We start from the raw sequence: 19,058 nt of genomic DNA on the forward strand, positions 1-19,058 counted from the left end.
TGTTGTCATTAATTGAGTGAAACCGTCAGATCGGATCAAGTTTTATTAAAGGGGTCTGTCATGTCCTTAAGTCTTGGGTATTAAGAAAACATTCTGAATTGCAAGGTATAGTCATAAGTAATGACTTACAACTGGTATATGCCAGCACTCTATGAGCAGCCAGTGCAGATGTTTTGTAGCATCGATGTAAATGTAGCTTGAGTGCCATTAATGGGGTAAAAAAATAAATAAAAAATCACCTCTGGATCACTGGGCAGACCACCTCTGATCATGAACTCAGGGCATGTGTTTACAATATTTTACGATTTACTAAATTTTTCACATTATAGAAGCAAACTATTGCCCCATACACATCTGCGGGAAAATGTTGCACTTTGTCGGCTCCCTTTCAAAAAGAGCCGTCGCAGCCTGACTGATTTTCATTTTTGCCAGCAATTGGCTATGCTCATCGTTGGTGTAGATTTCAATTTCTGGTGCACAAAAATATGGTAAATTCCCACCTTAAAGAATCTAGGACATCATTCTTCAGCATGACGGAGTGTAAGTTTAGCATAGGAAACACCAGTCTCCATAAATTGCCTTTTATTGTGTCAGTAGGTTTTTGCGATGTAATGTGAGAGTAGCATGATGAGGGGCTGAGACTCTGATTTCAGCATTCTCACCATGTTGTAGTTTTGCTGTTTCAATACAATCTGTGTTTTAGTAGCAGTAGATTATCACAACAGGTCTTGGTGTTTCATGCCCCCTGATCCAACCTCGCCCCTAGCACTTGATTACAAGCTCTTTTGTCAATCAGTGATGTGGATGGGGCTATACAGGGCTCAGCATTCAGAGCTCTGCTAAGTCTGCTGCAGGGAAAACTGGGATTGTATCACAACTGCTGCACCCAGTTATTGAAGTGATACATCACTGGCATCGGGGTCCCTGACCTTACTTTGTGCTGCTGTCAGATTCTCTTTATATTATGTTTATAATCTTGTGTTAATGAATGTAAACTGTTTATATCCAGGAACTCAAAACCTGCCCTGATAAATGTAAAAAAAAAAAGTCACGTTCTACTCTTGATTGATTACCTACAAAGGAAGAAATCCTGCCTTTATAGTCATTCTTGCTGACAATGAGTGGGAATAATGTAAAATCCAGTTGAAAAGTTAGAAAGTTACAGAAGTTTTTATTATACAATGATCTACAAGGTGGGCCATGTATATGGGTACACCCAAATAAAATGGGAAAGGTTGGTGATATCCTCTTCCTGTTTGTGACACATTAGTACATGGGAGGGGGAAAACTTTTCAAGATGGTGGTGGCCATTTTGAAGTCGGCCATTTTGGATCCAACTTTTTTTTTTTCCAATGGGAAGAGGGTCATGTGACACATCAAATTTATTGAGAAAAACAATGACTCCATTTTGGATTTATGAATTCAGGCCTCATAGATTATCCACAGATCTCCCTCCAGTCCAGAATTGTGGCCCCCACCCTTGGAACAAGTGCCCAATTCCTAAAACCTCCGAACTTTACCATTTGGAGAGGGAATTAGAAGCCACATGTTAATGAAGGCAGGGAGGCACAGGAGCTGTCTTTTGTGCGAGTCTGCTTACATTAAGGGAAAACTCCAGACTGAGCGTCACCGACATCTAGAGATGAACTATGAAAGTACTGTGCATCTCAGGGTTATGTCTACCACCAAAACCCTGGGAGCCCTCCACATGCACCCCTGCGTTTCATATTTCTCTAATTGTCCCAGATGCTGAGCTATCGAGAGGTCAAAGAAGGAGAATGCAGCTGAACCTTTTACCTGTACTTCTGACTGTAATCTCTGTATATTACTCTTTATATATTTGTGGTATCTAGTGCGCCTTTTGGCAGTTAAAAGAGCAGCCAAAAATTAATGGATATTTTATTTCGAAACCCGACTTCCCACGTCCGTGAGTATGGCTAGTACTTATATGGTACCTGGGGTTGGTTTCTGACCCGATATAAGCTCGTTAATGGACCGGGCTTATATCTAACGAGGAACTGGTGGCAGCATACTGTTCTGGTGTTACAGTGGGGAACCTGACAGTGACGGACTGGAGGTGTGTGTGTGTATATATCTATATATCGCATATACTGCTCAAAAAAATAAAGGGAACACTAAAATACCACATCCTAGATGTCACTGAATTAAATATTTCAGTTGCAAATCTTTATTACATAGTGGAATGTGTTGAGAACAATAAAACATAAAAATGATCAATGTAAATCGAAATGAATATCCCATGGAGGTCTGGATTTGGAATGATACTCAAAGTGGAAAATCAAATTACAGACTGGTACAACTTCAGTGGAAATGCCTCTAGATAAGGAAATGATGCTCAGTAGCGTGTGCCCTCCATGTGCCTTTATGACCTCCCTACAATGCCTGGGCATGCTCCTGATGAGGCGGCGGATGTTCTCCTGAGGGATCTCCTCCCAGACCTGGACTAAAGCATCCGCCAACTCCTGGACAGTCTGTGGTGCAACCTGATGTTGGTGCGAGACATGATGTCCCAGATGTGTTCAATCGGATTCAGGTCTGGGGAACGGGCGGGCCAGTCCATAGCTTCAATGCCTTCATCTTGCAGGAACTGCTGACACTCTCCAGCCACATGAGGTCTGGCATTGTCCTGCATTAGGAGGAACCCAGGGCCAACCGCTCCAGCATATGCTCTCATAAGGGGTCTGAGGATCTCATCTCGGTACCTAATGGCGGTCAGGCTACCTCTAGCGAGCACATGGAGGGCTGTGCGAAACTAAAAAGAAATGCCACCCCACACCATTACTGACCCACTGCCAAACCTGTCATGCTGAAGGATGTTGCAGGCAGCAGATCGCTCTCCACGGCGTCTCCAGACTCTGTCACGTGCTTAGTGTGAACCTGCTTTCATCTGTGAAGAGCACAGGGCCCCAGTGGCGAATTTGCCAATCCTGGTGTTCTGTGGCTAATGCCAAGAATCCTGCACGGTGTTGGACTGTGAGCACATCCCCCATCTCTGGATGTTGGGCACTCAGACCATCCTCATGGCCAATTTTTTCCGCCATTTAACCCTTAAATATAATAGCTACAACGGCCAAATTTTGCATATACACACTACTGACAGTAGTGTGGAATATGCAAAAAAAATGGTGATATGAGATGGTTTACTGTATGTAAACCAGGTCTCATATCATGTCGGGTTTGTGAAGGAGAAAGCAAAAGCCGGTAATTGAATTACCAGCTTTAAAGCTGTCTCGCGCTGCATTAAATATAAATATATATATATATATATATATATATATATAGGTGTCTCCCTGACATAGAATAGGTACATATATATATGTGTATATATCTACTCTAATCTAACATGTCAGTGTGATTTTACTGTACTCTGCGCTGAATTGCCGGCTTTTCTAAGGACACGGGTGCGTAAAAATCGGACAGCACTCGCATGGTGCGAGTGCTGTGTGTTTTTTTTCTCGCACCCATTGACTTGCATTGGCGAGTCTCGTCCGAAAATATCAGCAATACGCAGCATGCTGCGATTTTTTTCTCAGCTGACACAGATTTTTCTCAGTCCGATTTCGGCTGGGAAAAAAAAATCACAAATGGAATGTCACCTATTGAAAAACATTGGTCCGAGTGCAATCCGATTTTTTATCGGATTGCACTCGTCCGTTTTTCTCACAAGTGGAAAGGGGCCCTAAGAGTTTGATAATCCTCTCCTTTGTTTCGATTGACATCTCTCGTGTTGGAGCCATGATTCATGTCAGTCCACTTGGTGCAACAGCTCTCCAAGGTGTGATCACTCCTTTTTAGATGCAGACTAACGAGCAGATCTAATTGATGCAGGTGTTATTTTTGGGTATGAAAATTTACATAATTCCTTAATTTTTTCCTCGGAATTGAGAGATTCCATAATTTTTCCCCTATGCTTGGTTAAAAAAAAGTAACCATTACTGATTACCACATTTTTTGTTCTTGATTTCTTTTACTGTTTCTAAGGGCTCGTTTCCATTTGCGAGAAACACGTCCGTGTCTCTCATGTGAAAACCCAGCTCTGGCGCCGACACTTGGGAGCGGAGCGTTCAGCCGCAGAGCAACACATGGAGCCGCACGCTCCGCTCTGGAGTGCCGGCGCCAGAGCTTGGTTTTCACATGCGAGACACGGACGTGTTTCTCGCAAATGGAAACGAGCCCTTAAAGCCAGAAGTTGTCATTTGAAATGACTTTAGTTGTGTGCCATGTCTGTGATCTGCTTTTTTTCTACAAAATTAAACAACTGAATGAACATCCTCCAAGACCGGTGATCCCGTAATTTTTGCCAGGGGTTGTATGTGCGCGGTGTGTGTATAATGTGCCGTCAGTGCTAGTTCAGTATGGATACTGCCATATTGCGACACCGGACTTATGAATTCAGTGCAGATGGGGAAAGTCACAGCTGTAGAGGATGATGGCCGTCTGTGAGCCATAAACACGGGGATCTGGGTCATGTACTGCACATAGTGTGAACGAGCCTTTACCATAGCGACCGCACAGAGGTATCTGTGAACTTCAGCAGCTGTAATGAAGTAAATGAGGAAAAGTGGTTCATAGGCGGCCATTTAATGAGGGCAAGGTGCAGAAATAACACCCCAGTCCCAAAATGTGCACTGTGGTGGCAAAACTACAATCCTCAGCATCCAACAAAAGCTGTGAGCTGCTGGAAGTTGTAGTTCTGCCACAGATTAGAGAGTATCTCCTAGGAGGATCAGGAGAACTGTTGGGAGTTGTTTTCTTAGAACAAGCTTTGTTCTCCAAACTGTGTCTTGACTTGGAAAACTACAACTCCCAGCATCTCCTGGCCCATCTAGGTGGTGTTTCCCCACTCTTGTCACTAAAGAGTGAGGACTCTGGGAGTTGTGGGGAGCTCTGGGCTGGAGAGCCAGAAGCTGAGGAGCATTGTCTTGTGTGGCTGGGAGTTGTAGTTAGGCACAACCTCGGAGGTCACTGCCTCAGACGTGTGATGTGTCGCATTCTGTCACTAGTCAGCCAATGGCCTCACCACAATCCGTGACATCTGAGCTACAGCCAGCCAGCGCTTATATCCTGACAGATGAACTACATGTCCCGTCATGCTTTGCCATACATTAGTGCGGATACTAGTGATGGGACTTGTAGTCCCCGAACGCCACCTATAACATAGCTGCGCCATAATAATAAGCCAGCCATCACGCGGTAATACTGCGCCAGTTACTAATCGATATGGAGGCGTTTAGTTGAAAAATGATAATAATGGAAAAAGTATATAAAGGGCGACAGAGGCGCATGCGCGTGGCGTCATCAGGCTGCACAGAGGGACGGGGAGCGCGCACAGATGAGGTGGTGACAGGGGCGAGCGGGGAGGTTGTAGAGAGCAGCATGGCTCGTGTGGTGACGGGACTGGCGACTCCCTGCCTCGTAGTGTAACAGCGGGACGCAGCATGGACGACTTGAAGCTGGAGTTCCCTTCCCTCCCGCCATGTAAGGAGGACGCGGAGGTGAGTGCGGCCCGGGCCGGGTCATGTGACCGGGAGGAAGCGGTGACACAATGTAGCATGTGTCAGTCACAGTGTGTGTATCACATTACACCTGCAGCACACTATGTACCGAGCGAGCATTGTAGCTGCTCTTGGCGACTGCTTCCTGGAGGATTCAAGTTTGTTCTCCTGGTAGCTGAGCTTTCTGTAATGCGCATGCACCGCATTGTAACCCTTTGCCTGCCGATTGTTTGGTGACAGGTCGGCCTCCCTTCATTTCGTGGCACGCCCTTGACTGCTATGTCTGCCCTTCTCTTGCTGGGTGGTGTCCTGGCCTCCAGCAATCGCATCTTCACATGACAGTTGTGCCCTGGCAGGGATTCCTCAGAAGTTTGCAGCTTTCTTTGTTGGGTTTGTTTGCCCAGGACTCCACAGCAATGAAGAAAAACACTGGGTTCTGCTGCAAACTGACTGCAAATCCACAGCATCAATTTTAAGACAATCCTTATACCCTAAAAAACAAACACAATACAGTAGGATTATTAGTCTATTTACCCCAGAAAACTTGCTCTTCAAAGTTGTGACGCTCTGCTGCTTTGCACTTTTTTTTGCTGTTTTTCTAAAAAGTTGTTAGAAGCATGGCTGAAGTGGTGGGGCGAATGCCAGCCCGACAGACTATAATGTACAGCAAGGTGAAGTATAGCAGAAACCTGCTCCAGAATAGATTTGATTGTGGCGCGGAATGTGCGTAACTGGCACCATTTATATTGCGGTGCAGGCGTCCCATTTGTTAACGTTATACTTTTCTTCCAGGCTAATGTAGAAAAAGCCTGGTTCGATCAATCTGCCACAATTAGTAAATGAGTGCTACCTGCCGTATTTTTCCTGCTGCCATAAGCCCTGGGAACTGTTATAAAACGGGCAGCATTGCAGTGGCTAGCACTACAGCCTTGCAGCGCTGAGGTCCTGGGTTCAAATCTTTACAAGGAGTTTGTATGTGCTCCCCGTGTTTGCGTGGGTTTCCTCCGGGCACTCCGGTTTCCTCCCACACTCCAAAGACATACTGATAGGGAATTTAGATTGTGAGCCCCAATGGGGACGCAATGATGACTTATGTAAAGCGCAGTGGAATTAATGGCAAGGAAAATAAATACTTGGAAATGTATTGATATGACACAGAGGCTGGATTATCTATAATATAACGCTGGGAGCTTCACTCTGTCCGAAGCCTTTATAGACTGCGCAAGCGCAGTCTGGACCCCAGAGTGACACTCCCAGGAGATCGCGGTATGTGTAAACACTGAACGCACGCCGCGATCTCCACCAGAGAGGCAGGGACGCGCCAGGAGGGTAAGTATATTCACCAGTCCCCCGTTCCAGCGCTGCGTGCGGCTCCGTCTCCTGGATCCTCTGCCTGTGACGTTCACAGTTCAGAGGGCGCGATGACGCTCTTAATGCGCGCCGGCGCCGCCCTCTGACTGAACAGTCACAGCCAGAGGAGCCGGAACACGGAGCGGACGCAGCGCTGGATCAGGGCCAGGTGAATATAGCAAGTGTCGGGGGGCCTGAGCAAGCGGCAACTCCGGCACCTGACCCCCACAGTTCGCCGGTGTCCCTGCCTGCTCAGGCCCCCCAGCACTCGGCGCCCAGCGACGATAGGTGAGTATGGTATTTTTTTTTTTTATATATCGCAGCAGCATACAGGGCATATAATCCTATGGAGCATCTTATGGGGCCATCAACCATAATGGAGCAGTGTACAGGGGCATATAATACCATGGAGCATCTTATGGGGGCCATCAACCATAATGGAGCAGTGTACAGGGGCATATAATACCATGGAGCATCTTATGGGGCCATCAACCATAATGGAGCAGTGTACGGGGCATATAATACCATGGAGCATGTTATGGGGGCCATAAACCTTTATGGAGCAGTGTACGGGGCATATAATATTATTGAGCATGTTATGGGGGCCATAAACCTTTATGGAGCAGTGTACGGCGCATATACTATGGAGCATCTTATGGGGGCCATAAACCTTTATGGAGCAGCGTATGGGGCATATGGAAGGGAGCAGCACATGACAGAACGGGGGCTCAGGATGGGAGCAGCACATGACAGAACGGGGGCTCAGGATGGGAGCATCACATGACAGAACGGGGGCTCAGGATGGGAGCATCACATGACAGAACGGGGGCTCAGGATGGGAGCATCACATGACAGAACGGGGGCTCAGGATGGGAGCATCACATGACAGAACGGGGGCTCAGGATGGGAGCAGCACATGACAGAACGGGGGCTCAGGATGGGAGCAGCACATGACAGAACGGGGGCTCAGGATGGGAGCAGCACATGACAGAACGGGGGCGCAGGATGGGAGCAGCACATGACAGAACGGGGGCGCAGGATGGGAGCAGCACATGACAGAACGGGGGCTCAGGATGGGAGCAGCACATGACAGAACGGGGGCTCAGGATGGGAGCAGCACATGACAGAACGGGGGCTCAGGATGGGAGCAGCACATGACAGAACGGGGGCTCAGGATGGGAGCAGCACATGACAGAACGGGGGCTCAGGATGGGAGCAGCACATGACAGAACGGGGGCTCAGGATGGGAGCAGCACATGACAGAACGGGGGCTCAGGATGGGAGCAGCACATGACAGAACGGGGGCGCAGGATGGGTGCAGCACATGTCAGAACGGAGGCGCAGGATGGAGCAGCTCATGACAGGATGGGGACGCAGGTTGGAGCAGCACATGACAGGATGGGGATGCAGGATGGAGACCATATACCAATATAAATGCTCGCCACCCGGGCGTAGAACGGGTTCAATAGCTAGTAAATGTATAATGCTAATAGGAATACCAGAATGTAGAACTGGATGTCTTCCCCTCTGTCACTATTCCATAATATCCAGGAAAGAAAGGAGGTCTGTGGATGATTTTAGCGCTTGCTGATCAATGATGACACACATCCCAGATTGTCAAATAGTGGTTTATTCTACGCGTTTCAAAGTACAAAAGACTTCATCAGTAAAGACCACAAGTATCAGATACGATCTGGGATATACGTCTCCTCATTGATCAGTAAGCACGGAAATCATCCACAGACCTCTCCTTACTTTCCTGGATATCGATAGTCTTGTCATTTATTGACCTGTGGATCTGCTGCAGCTGATGTGTTTTATTACATGCTTTATAGATACTCATAAAAGGTGAGTGTAATTTTGATTGTCACCTGCTATACCCCTCGGATAAGACCCTATGTTGCACTGATCTCTCCTACAGTTCTGTGACTATTCCATAGTACAAATGATTTAAATGGATATTGGACGGGATGAGGCAGGTGTAATGTCTGTGAAATTAAAGGGACTCTGTCACCTGAATTTGGAGGGAACAATTTTCTGCCATAGAGGCGGGGTTTTCGGGTGTTTGATTCACCCTTTCCTTACCCGCTGGCTGCATGCTGGCTGCAATATTGGATTGAAGTTCATTCTCTGTCCTCCGTAGTACAAGCCTGCATAAGGTGCAATCTTGCCTTGCGCAGGCGTGTACTACGGAGGACAGAGAATGAACTTCAATCCAATATTGCAGCCAGCGGATAAGGAAAGGGTGAATCAAACACTCGAAAACCCCGCCTCTATGGCAGAAAATTGTTCCCTCCAAATTCAGGTGACAGTCCCTTTAACCCCTTTTGGGTGTAATACACCTATGTCGGACACCCTCCCTTTGATGTGGGCCCCGGCGGTGAGCCCGCATCTTTTCCTGCACATTTCAGCTGTTTTGAACAGCTGACATGTGCAGCTAACGGCTGCGGGAGGAATCGCGATCCTCCCGTGGCTGTTAACCTGTTAAATGCCAGTGTCAAACTCTGACAGCAGTAATTAACACACACTTCTGGCAAGCGTGCCGGAAATCCCGTCCATCAGTGACCCCCATCACATGGTCGTGCGTCACCGATGGGTTGACATGACAACAAGAGGTCTCCAGCAGACCTCTATGGTTGTCACTGCCAGATTGCTATGGGTGCTGCCCGGTGGTCAGTGCTCATAGCCTGTATGTAGCAGATTTGCTTACTTGCTATCTGATCATCGCCTGTATTTAGCAGAGCTGATCGGCTTATGGCAGCTTCTAGTCTCCCATGGAGACTATTGAAGCATGACAAAAGTGGAAAAAAAATGGTTTTTAAAAATGTATTAAAAATAATTAAAAAAATAAACGTTCCGTCACCCCCCTTACACCCCAATCAAAATAAAAAAAAAAAAATCACATACACATTTTGTATCGCTGCGTTCAGAAAAAAAAAATTAACCCAATCGCTAAACAGTGTAACGAGAAAAGTCAAAAACGCCAGAATTATGTTTTTGTTTTTTGGTCGCCGTTACATTGCATTTAAATGCAATAACAGGCGATCAAAAGATCGTATCTACATTAAAATGGTATCATTAAAAACATCAGCTCGGCACACAAAAAAATAAGACCTCTCCCAACCCAAGATCATGAAAAATGGAGACGCTATGGGTATCGGAACAGGTTGGAAAATTTTCTTTTTTTTTTTTTTAACGAACTTTGGAATTTTTTTTTCACCACTTGGATAAAAAAAAAGCATAGACATGTCTTGGTGTCTGACAGTTTTGGCATTTGGTGAACATGGTAAAAAAAGAAAAACAATAAAAAATTGTGGAATTGCACTCCCCACCCCTCCTCCCCCCCCCCCCCCCCCCCCACCACCACCACCACCACCACCACCACCACCACCACCACCACCACCACCACCACCACCACCACCCATGACAGCACCATGGAGAGAGGGAATCTGCCCTTCAGGGACAGCAAACCTCCAGATAAAAGGGCAGTACCTCTCCCTCGCATCAGTTGGTTTCCTGTCCGACGGGGAACCTTCAGTTCGGCTTACCTGAAGAGATCCTGATGAAGATGGTCTGGGCCTGGCCAGTCCGGTTCAGGCAGCGGGGAGGCCCCTGCCACGACTGGTGCGGTGCCCTGAAGCCGCCACGGCTGGGACTAAGGGGTCTTGCAGGGTGAGCGTGGGGGGGGCGCTCAGCTGCCACACCTGTTTTCAGGTGCAGGGCTTCTGGATTTCCAGCCGCCACACGCGTGGAGACACGCCGAAGTGTCTCCGGCATGATGGAGAACTGCAGCAGCCACCACAACGGCAGCAACCTAAGAGGCATGTTTCTGCAGGCGAGTGGACGTTCCAGCAGCCATTCTGTTCGGCACAGCAGAAAATCTGGCCCGGTGGACAATTCTCCATCCTCAAAAAGCCCCTTAATGGATCCTATTCCTCCTCCAGAACCGATACCCACGCAAGCGTCTGATTGGTGATTGGTGTTTGTGAAAGTTCACCTTGTAATTGGGGTTCCCTTCTCTTCTTTCATTATTCATGGAAGGAAGAGATTAGGAAAATCCAAGCACAGATGTTGCCCCATGTGTAACAGTTACCAGTCACCTGGGATAAGAGACTATGCCATTCCTGCATAGGACAGGTGTTATGGGAAGAAACCCCAGACTTCGCCTCCGAGCTAAGATCTTTGATCAAGTTGGAGGTCAAAAGTGCCTTTTGGTCCCTCACACAGGCAGTAAGGTCAAAGAGCAGGAAACCACCAAGTACAGGGTGGAGCGCGGTAATTTGCTTTTTTGCACTGCATGCTGTGGCGGCACTGTCGGTCGAAGAGAGGGGAGAGTGGGTGTGGCTTACAGAGGCTGATGGGAGATTTGTATTCCTCTGCCTTTCAGTTGCCATCATGCAGTGGACACGTGAGGAGAGGTCATTTTGTGTTGAAGCGTATTTTTCAAATGCCCACTCGATCATTACAGTGCAGCGTGCTTTTCGTTTACAATTCGCTGTTCCTCCACGCGGACGTGTTCCTGGACGGCAATCAATTGTAAATTGGGTGAATGCATTCAGAACAGCAGGGAATGTGTCATGTGTACGAAGGGGACCTGAGAGAAGGATTACAACACCACAAAACATCGAGAGAGTTAGAGCAGCAGTACTGCAATCTCCGAAACGCTCTGCTCGGAAGCAATCATTTGCTCTTGGCATTTCAAGACGTTCTCTCCACCGGATTCTTCATGATGAACTGAATTTTCACCCGTATAAAATGTGCGTGGTCCAACATTTGTCAGCATGGGACTATTTGACACGGCGGACCTCTTGTGAAGACATGTTAGCAACGATACCCCGTGACGCAATTGTGTTTTTTTCTGATGAGGCACATTTTCACCTCATTTTCACTGTGTGGTGCGCCATATCACGAGTAGGCATCATTGGTCCTTACTTTTTTCAGGATAATGGTCGTGCCATAACTGTGAACTCCGAACGGTACTTGTCTATGATACAGGATTATTTTCAGCCGGCTCTTGAGGCAATGGAACTAGAGGATACATGGTTCCAACAGGATGGTGCCACTGCACACACAGCGAGGGTTACCATGAATTGTTTGAGGCAAATGTTTCCTGGACGGCTTATCTCTTTGAGGGGAGATGTGAACTGGCCAGCACGCTCACCAGATTTAGCCCCATGCGATTTTTTCCTTTGGGGTTACCTGAAGACTAAGGTGTATATCAACCGTCCCAACACCTTGGAAGACCTAAGGAACAATATTGAAGCTGAAATTGGCAGAATACCAGTGGACATGCTTGTTAGAGTTCATGAAAACTTCAGAAAACGTATGCAGCAGTGTGTGGATAGCGAAGGTCGACATTTGCCAGATACACTATTTAAAACCATGTAATTTAAAAATTCCATTACTGTTCAGTATAATTAAAATATAAAATAAATTTTTCTAATGATCATAATTTTTTTATTTCATTCCCAAATCAGCAAATTACCGCGCTCCACCCTGTACCTTCGTTGAGTCCTCTAGCTCTAAGGAAAAAGGCTCTGATATATCAGACTCTTTCTCATCCTCGGACGATGGAATGGGTGGGGCGCCACTATTTTGCTCTAGAGGAGGTAGAAAATGTGGTTAAGGCAGTAAGATCTATGTGGGTGATATACCCTCGACCTGAAAAAACAGTACAGGATGTATTGTTTGGGGGATTGGGCCAGAGGAAGCGCAAATCATTTCCCCTGAATGAAAACATACAGGCCCTGATCAAGAGTGGGAGAAACCTGAAGAATTCATCAGTTCAATCCCTGAAAAGGAAATACCCCTTCGAGGATACAGCATAAACATCATGGGATAAAGCCCCAAAACTAGATGTCGCTGTTGCAAAGGCCTCTTGTATATATAAAAAAAAAAGAAAAAGTGTACCTTTCCCTTTGAAAACATGGGAACCTTGAAAGACCTTTTAGATAAAAAGGCTGATGCTTTTCTTAAAGGGGCATGGGAAACATGGGGGGATAATCTTAGGCCTGCTATAGTGGCTAACCTGCACCTCTAGATCCTTATGATATGGGTGGATCAGCTTGAGAGACTGCTCTGGAATGGAGTACCCAGGAACAAAGTGTTAGAGTCCATCCCCTTGATACTGGGGACAGAAACCTTCTTGACAGATTCTTCAGCTGACTGTCAGATTAGCATCCAAGTCTGCAGCTCTCTCAAACGCAGCCCGCAGAGCACTTTGGCTCAAATGCTGGCCGGGAGATTTGCAGACCAAATTAAAGTTATGGTCAATTCCCTGTGAATGAGAGGTTTCTGTTTTGGAGAGACGTTGGATGACATCCTTCAGAAGGCAGGGGATAAGAAAAAAGGGTTCCCTAGCCTGACCGCTCCCACTTTCAGATGGTCCTTTCAGAGTAGAAAATTCTTCTGGAGGATGCCCCCGAGGGAGCACAGTAGATGGGATGAGGGGAAGAAGACAAAGGATTCCTCTTCTGAAGCTCCTCCCATGATGGGACGCCCTCAAAGTGACTGATTTTCCCTGGTAGGGGGCAGACTATCCCATTTCCATCCTTTTTCTTCCGGCCTGGGAAAAAATTTCAAATAGTCCCTGGATACTAAATCTGGCCATGGCAGTCCTTCGGATAGACTTCCATTCACTCCCCCCAAAACTTTGTCGTGACTCCCCTATGATTCTCTCTGGAGAAACAAGAGGCCTTGGAGTGCGAGGTTTTGGACCTTGAAAGAAAAGCCGTTCTGCAGGAGGTCCCCGCCCGAGAGGAAGGAGGGAGGGATTCTACTCCCCATTGTTCCTGGTAAACAAACCATATGGGTCATACTAGACAATTATAAACTTGAGGGGGTTGAACGGTTATGTAAAAACACAGAAATTCAAGATGGCGTCAATAAAGTCGACCGTCCAAAATACTGTTTCCAAATTGCTTCATGATGGTTCTGGATCTCAGCGACGCGTACTACCATGTCCCTATACACACTCTCAAAGGTTCCTCAGAGTAGCGGTCTCCATAAAAGGAGAAATAAAGTATTTCCAGCACAAGGCCCTTCCTTTTGGGTTATCAATAGCCTCTCGAGTATTTACCAAATTATGGTGCACCTGAGAGGCTATGGTGCACCTGAGAGAACAGGACATTTTGATAGTCCCTTATGTGTACGACTTTCTGGTAATCAGCTCAACTTTGCAGAGAACAGCTAAGCAGAGTAATGACTACCTTAATAGACCTGGACTGGCTTCTAAACCTAAAGTCAAGGCTCGAGCCAAAGACTACAAAAGTTACTAGGACTAATATTGTTGTGAATATTTTTCTGCCCAATGATGACAGAAGTATTCTAGGAGTGATACCTTTATTCTGGTTAGCCAATAAAGGTATCACTCCTAGAATACTTCTGTCATCATTGGGCAGAAAAATATTCACATCGATTTTTCTGGCTAACACTGTACCACAATACAATTTGTTGTTGTACATTAGGACTAATATTTGATTCTCGGAAGCAAGAGTGCTGCCTTCCAGTAGAGAAAAGGGGGAAGATTTTATAGAAAAGCTATCAAGAGCCTAAGAGCCCATCTGTGACTTTGAGGAAGGCCATGTCCCTGCTAGGTTCCTTTACCGCTTGTTTGCCAGCAGTTCAGTGGGCCCAGATACGCACCAGGGACCTCCAGTGGGAGATTTTAAAGAACCAAGCCTCATTAAAAGGTCACTTAGAGGGACACATGACTGGCTTTAGCTACTATTCGTTCCCTAAGTTGGTGGGGAGATATGAGCAATCTGACCAAAGGGGTCCCTTGGGTAACAAGTGTTCCGAGTAGTTACCACGGACGCAAACCCCACTGGATGGGGGGCTCACCTGGGCGACAAGGTTACTCAGGGGATCTGGAAAGGCCAGGAGCTCAAGGAATACTCAAACCAAAAAGAGCTATTGGCAAGGAAGGAGTTATGCCCTGTTAGAATTCCTGGATACCCTGCAAGTTCATAATGTACGAATATTTTCGGCCAATCAGGGAGGAACCAGGTCACTGGCCCTAATGAACGTAACCTCCCAGATTTTCAGTTTGGCAGAAAGCGATCTCATATCCCTGTCGACACACGCATTCAGGGGGGTAGAGAATCACAGGGCAGACTTTTTGAGCCGCACTCAATTAAGACAGGACGAGTGGGCTCTGAACGAGTCTGTTTTCGAACACTGTGGAAATGTGGGGCCTCTCGGGCATAGATCTTTTTGCCAATATCCACAACAAAAAGGTAGTCTCTTTGCTCCCTAGATCCCAGAGGGGACGCTCTGGCTCTAGAAGCCTTTATGATCCCATGTAATCGGATCCTGGCCTATGCCTTTCCCTTGTTTGTTCTCATCCCAGCGGTCCTAAGGAAGATCAGGGAGGACAAGGCGAGAATAATACTGATGGCCCCGGCCCCCCCCCCCCCCCCCTTTGGCCAAGAAGAACTTGGTTCTCCTGTCTGAGGATGATGTCTATCACCGATCCTTGGGTTCTACCAGAATTACCAGACCTTCTTTCTCAGGGACTGGTGTTCTACCCTCAGGCAGCGAACCTACATTTGACAGCATGGAATTTGAAAGGGCACTGTTGAGGGATAGAGGGTTTTCACCAAATTTGGTCTCCACCCTGCTAAAGAGTAGTAAAATTGTCACCATGAGATCTTAAGGTAAAAACCTGGGGGAAATTCCTATCCACCTCAGGGGTGAGAATCTAGGATGGGATTCCAATTACAGCAATCCTGGAATTTCTGCGGCAGGGGTTAGAACGAGGCCTGGCGACCAGCACCTTAAAAGTCCAGGTGGCAGTCCTAGGGGCCCTATTTAATCAAGACATGGGAGGCAATCCTTGGGTACCGCAATTTTTATTAGAACCTCTGCAAGATCTAGGCCAATTAGCCAGAAATTGGCGCCATGGGATCTAAATCTAGTCCTATCAGCCATAATAGGTCTTCCATTTGAACCTCTGGATTTGGTCCCTCTCAAGGTCCTGTCGCTTAAAACTGTCCTGCTTGTGGCTTTAAAATCAGCCCGGAGGGTGTGATATACAGGCCTTATCTGCAGGCCCTCCCTTCACTAAAATCCTAGAGGATAGGGTTATTTTAAGACCTTTCCCTGCTTACTTACCCAAGGTAGCATCTCGATTCCACAGATCCCAAGAGGTAGTCCTTCCTTTTTGTTCTAACCCCAAGAATGTGGAGGAAAAAAATCCACACCTTAGATGATGGAAGATGTTTGGTTCACTACCTAGAGTCCACCCAGGGGTATCGGAAGGAAGGATCCCTGTATGCTTTCAGGGGCCTAGGAAGGGACTCAAGGCCTCCAAAAGTACCTTAGCGCGATGGATGAAAGATGCAATAGTTCTGGCCTACTCATCTAGTGGGAATATCGCCCCGGAGAGTCTGAGAGCTCATTCTACAAGAGCAGTGGCAACCTCCTGGGCAGAAAGGTTGGAGGTATCAATAGAGCAGATCTGTAAGGCTGCCATTTGGGCATCACCTTCTACTTTTTTTTTCAGGCACGATAAGCTGGACCTAGCCTCTCTTTCTGACCTAACCTTCGGGTGAAGCGTTTTTTCAGGCTGTGGTCCCTCCCTAAGTTGCAACTCTCTGTAATTTTCTCCGTGGTGCTGTCATGGGGAAGGAGAAAGACAGACCTAGCTACTTACCGGTAACGAGATTTCTCAGAGCCCATGACAGCACCTCTTTATTGCCTCCCGTCACGAGTCTGTGAGCACCCTTTCACGGTTTGTGGTATGATTTATGTATAGACACTGTCTTTTCTGATGAGCAGTATGATAGATATATAATTGTCATTAACCTGGAGGTCCTCCTATGCTCTGTAAATCACCTAATGGGAGGGAGAGGTACCGTCCATTTATCTGTAGGTTTCCTGTCCCAGAAGGGCACCTCTTTCTGTGGTGTTATGGGCTCTGAGAAATCCCGTTACCGGTAAGTAACTGTCGTGTTTTTTTGTTTGTTTTTTTTGCAATTTCACTGCATTTGGAATTTTTTCTCCATTTTCCAGTACACGATATGTTGAAACCAATGGTGTGGTTCAAAAGTACAACTTGTCCCGCAAAAAAACAAGCCCTCACATGGCCAAATTGACCGAAAAATAAAAGTTATGTCTCTGGGAAGAAGGGGAGCGAAAAACAAAAACGCAAAAAAGAAAATACTTCCGTCATGAAGGGTTTAAAGGTGTCGGGCAGCTGTCAATGTGCTGAATGCTGATAAATGGGTTAGTCCTTACCCAAATTCTATCATATCTGTGTTCTTCTCCTTTCAGGACTGGAGTTACCCAATGAGAAGGGAGATGCAGGTACAGTAGGCTTTAGTTTGTGTTTTTTTTTTTTTTTTTTTTTTTTTTTTTTTTTACAGCTTCGGACTGTCCGTAGACCTCCTGACCTGAACTCTATACACTCACGTGTGACTGAAGCTGTGGGGTTCAGGTCTGGAGACCCTCGGCTATCCTGTACATATGGTGGTCTGTACTCAAAACAGTACAGTACTATGGCTATGTTCACACTAGCGTTGTGCGCCGCTGCGTCGGCGACAAAACGCACGCAAAAACGCTGCGTTTTGCGACGCATGCGTCTTTTTGCCGAAAATCGGACGCAAGAAAAATGCAACTTGTTGCGTTTTCTTGGTCCGACGCTTGCGGCAAAAAAGACGCATGCGTCGCACAACGCAACAAACAAAAACGCATGCGTCCCCCATGTAAAATATAGGGGCGCATGACGCGTCGCCGCTGCGTCGCCCAACGCTAACCCGACGCACACTAGCATAACGGTAGTGTGAACGTAGCCTAAGTGCGCAGCCTGCTGCAGTTTTACTTATAGCAAATTGAAAGTTGTGCCAGATGACTCGGCTCTGCTATATCTGCAGATCCTCCTTTGTCTGGGGGGGGTGGGTTGGGGGTGTTCTTGTTTAGTAGACGAGGTGGGATTTGCTTCTGTAACTTACATTGATCTGTTTATTATATATTTTTTTTTTTTTTAGGAAATTTTACCTGGCTTGTTTCTGGGTCCATACTCGGCAGCAATGAAGAGCAAGGTATGTATCCCCAACGTGGACCTAGATTCACTGTAATATTGGCAGCTTATTGCTGAAATTTTGGCCCTGTTAAAATTAATGATGAAAACACAACCCCTGGATAGGAATGGCGCTGTCTTTCTGTTTTCATGGCTTGTTTGTTTTTTTGTTTTTTTATCACATCTCATGTAAAGTCTTTAATCAGATGCTCATTTATTGCAGCTCTCTATACTCCAGAAATCCGGCATAACGCACATAATCTGCATAAGGCAAAGTATCGAAGCAAATTTCATCAAACCAAATTTTCAACACCTTTTCCGGTAAGTGCTGATTTCTTGAAGTGTTTTCTGACTGTTAGGGATGTCGTCTGGAAACCGTTAGGGTATGTGCACACGTAAGGATTTCTTGCAGAAATTTCCTGACAAAAAAACGGACATTTCTGCCAGAAATCCGCATGTGTTTTTTATACGTTTTTTGTGAATTTTTTCGCAGTTTTTCCCAATGCATTAAATAGTGGGAAAACGCAAAAAATGCGCAAAATTAATGAACATGCTACTTTTTTAACCGTGATGTGGTTTTTTTTTCGCGGGAAAAAAACGCATCATGTGCACAAAAATTGCAGAATGCATTCTAAGTGATAGGATGCATATGTATGCTTTTTTTTAAAGCGTTTTTATAGCAAAAAAAGTGACGTGTGCACATACCCTTAAACTTCTCCTTCCAAAATCTGGCACCCTCTGCACAAGACATGACCAGATATATTTATTTCGCTCCATCTGATGTGTTACAGGGGGGCTCACATAAGGATCCAGATGGAGCATCAACTGGTACAAAACTACATCATGGTCCTGTCCTCTTAGACTAGATTCTTGTGCCCTGACCTTACAGGGGGTTCACATAAGGCTCCGGACGGAGCATCATATGGTACAAAACTACATCATGGTCCTGTCCTCTTAAGGTACCGTCACATTAAGCGACGCTGCAGCGATATAGACAACGATGCCGATCGCTGCAGCGTCGCTGTTTAGTCGTTGTGTGGTCGCTGGAGAGCTGTCACACAGAAAGCTCTCCAGCGACCAACGATGCCGAAGTCCCCAGGTAACCAGGGTAAACATCGGGTTACTAAGCGCAGGGCCGCGCTTAGTAACCCGATGTTTACCCTGGTTACCAT

At 46.5% G+C, this 19,058-nt stretch overlaps 1 protein-coding gene across 1 annotated transcript in view; it reads left to right on the forward strand.

Moving 5' to 3' along the window:
* The first annotated feature begins 5,310 nt into the window (after positions 1-5,310).
* The window catches only part of STYX (serine/threonine/tyrosine interacting protein), a 42,906-nt gene continuing 29,158 nt past the window's right edge, over positions 5,311-19,058 (forward strand). Inside the window, exons 1-4 of the mRNA XM_069738471.1 lie at positions 5,311-5,516; positions 17,142-17,174; positions 17,855-17,908; positions 18,110-18,207. Of these exons, the coding sequence (XP_069594572.1) occupies positions 5,460-5,516; positions 17,142-17,174; positions 17,855-17,908; positions 18,110-18,207 (242 nt within the window). The 5' untranslated portion in view covers positions 5,311-5,459. The remainder of the gene's footprint in view (positions 5,517-17,141; positions 17,175-17,854; positions 17,909-18,109; positions 18,208-19,058) is intronic.

Source organism: Ranitomeya imitator, chromosome 1, assembly GCF_032444005.1.
Source record: "Ranitomeya imitator isolate aRanImi1 chromosome 1, aRanImi1.pri, whole genome shotgun sequence".
Classification (NCBI taxonomy): domain Eukaryota; kingdom Metazoa; phylum Chordata; class Amphibia; order Anura; family Dendrobatidae; genus Ranitomeya; species Ranitomeya imitator.